Source organism: Belonocnema kinseyi, chromosome 4 (assembly GCF_010883055.1).
Source record: "Belonocnema kinseyi isolate 2016_QV_RU_SX_M_011 chromosome 4, B_treatae_v1, whole genome shotgun sequence".
Classification (NCBI taxonomy): domain Eukaryota; kingdom Metazoa; phylum Arthropoda; class Insecta; order Hymenoptera; family Cynipidae; genus Belonocnema; species Belonocnema kinseyi.
Window position 1 is genome coordinate 38,277,739 of NC_046660.1, and position 1,833 is coordinate 38,279,571.

The window sequence follows — 1,833 nt, forward strand, 5'->3', positions numbered from 1 at the left end:
CGTAAACTCAGAAGATGTGGACTGTGATTGCACCATATATCTAGTCGGGAGTGGTGCTGACTGAAAACAGATGATTTGGAGCGATTCGCGCGCCATCTGTTGATCATTCTAAGGACTTATTGAACTACTCTCGTATTACGCAATTTTCAAATGTGAGCACCCACGTACTGCGCTTTTTCGCTACGCTGCTGGTATTTTTCATGCACGAGTAGAAACTGTCTCCTGCCCCGCGAGATGTGAAACTGCGTGTACCAGCCGTTCTAGGGAGGCCGAGATCGGGGCGACAGAAACCGAGAGTTTCATGTATAAATATAATTATCTTGATTAAAAATTATTTAAACACATACGCAAAGCCACTTAGAAATTTGAAGGAAAGTAGTGCCCAGTAACTAGAAACCAGTGAAATTAATATATCAGATTTGCCTTGGAGAAATAACGCTGACATTAATGATATTCTCCGTCCTTTGAGATCTGCCAAAAATCCCCAAAAAAGCGATCCAAAACAGGAACCTAGAATTTTCAAATATATAAAATCGAAATAAATTATTTTATAAACATATTTTCTCTATGATCCTAAAATATGATATATTTTTTTAATACCCAAGACAGGAGCAATAGCTATCCGCCCTTTATCGATCGTCGTCATTTCAAAATCACACATAGCAGCCGGCAAAACATATCCAATACTGAGTATATTTATCACTGCATTTGCATAAATCAGAGCACCAAGTGACGAGATTTTTAAATTGAATTTTCCAAAACCTAAAAAAGTTATTCATTTGTAAAAACCGAGGGCGAAAGAACTAATAAAAATGTGGATTGCATGCAAATGAGCTTAAATCTTAAATTAAAAATATCCATCTTCAACCAAGAAGATTCATTTTCTACTAAAAAAGACAAATTTTTGACAAAAAAGATCTTTGTCGATCAAATAGTTGAATTTTCCAGCAAAGTAGATAAATCTTAAATTCATTATATGGATTTTTAACAAAACAGTTAAATTTGCAACCAAAAGAATAACATTTTCACAAAATCATTTAATTTTCTACAAAGTAGATTATTTTTAATCACATAATTCAATTTTTAACTAAAGACAACCCAGTAGGCACAAAATTTGGCGACGTCTTTACGACATCGTTACGACATATTTACGACAACTTTACGATATCCTATGTCCATGTCGTTCCGGTGTCTTTGAGATTTCGTAAAGACATCGTCAGATCATACAACTTATTTACGATATCGTAAAGACACCTTAACGACATGGAGATAGGATGTCGTAAAGTTGTCGTAAAGATGTCGTAACGATGTCATAAAGACGTCGCCAAATTTTGTGCTTAATGGGAATCAATCTTTAACCAAAAAATTAATGTTTACATTTGCAGTAAAAAAAATATTTTCAAACATCGATAGGTCACGCTGGTAGAATGCTGCATCTTTGCAGACACACACAGGTTCAATTGCCTGAACAATCCTATCATTTAGGATAGCTGTGAATATCTTATAAAGTGTCTTCAGACAAGTTATTGGCCTGTAATTCTTCGGGTCAGCTAAGTTGCCCATTTTCGGCAGGAGTATTGTGCACCCTTCCACCAACCACTCTGGAATCGGCTCTTCCGACTTCAAATATGAGGTGAAAATACGGGCCAAATGCTGATGGGTTGAAGAAAAATTCTTTCACCAGAAGGTTTTGATACAATCTGGACACGGTGCGGAATAGTTCTTCATCCTTCTTAATACTTTTTTCACCTCCTCGGTAGTGATGGGTGGGCATTCTTTATCAGGTGTTATGAGGGCAACACATGACTCCTTGAAGCTATTTATATTTTCTGA

General features: G+C 36.2%; 1 protein-coding gene across 2 annotated transcripts in view; it reads right to left on the bottom strand.

Annotated features, from left to right (window-relative positions):
- The window catches only part of LOC117171261 (synaptic vesicle glycoprotein 2B-like), a 23,176-nt gene that overhangs the window by 13,357 nt on the left and 7,986 nt on the right, over positions 1-1,833 (bottom strand). For both annotated transcript variants that reach the window (XM_033358389.1, XM_033358390.1), the window contains 2 exons: positions 601-762; positions 348-510 (listed from right to left, as the gene is read on the bottom strand). In XM_033358389.1, the coding sequence (XP_033214280.1) occupies positions 348-510; positions 601-762 (325 nt within the window). The remainder of the gene's footprint in view (positions 1-347; positions 511-600; positions 763-1,833) is intronic.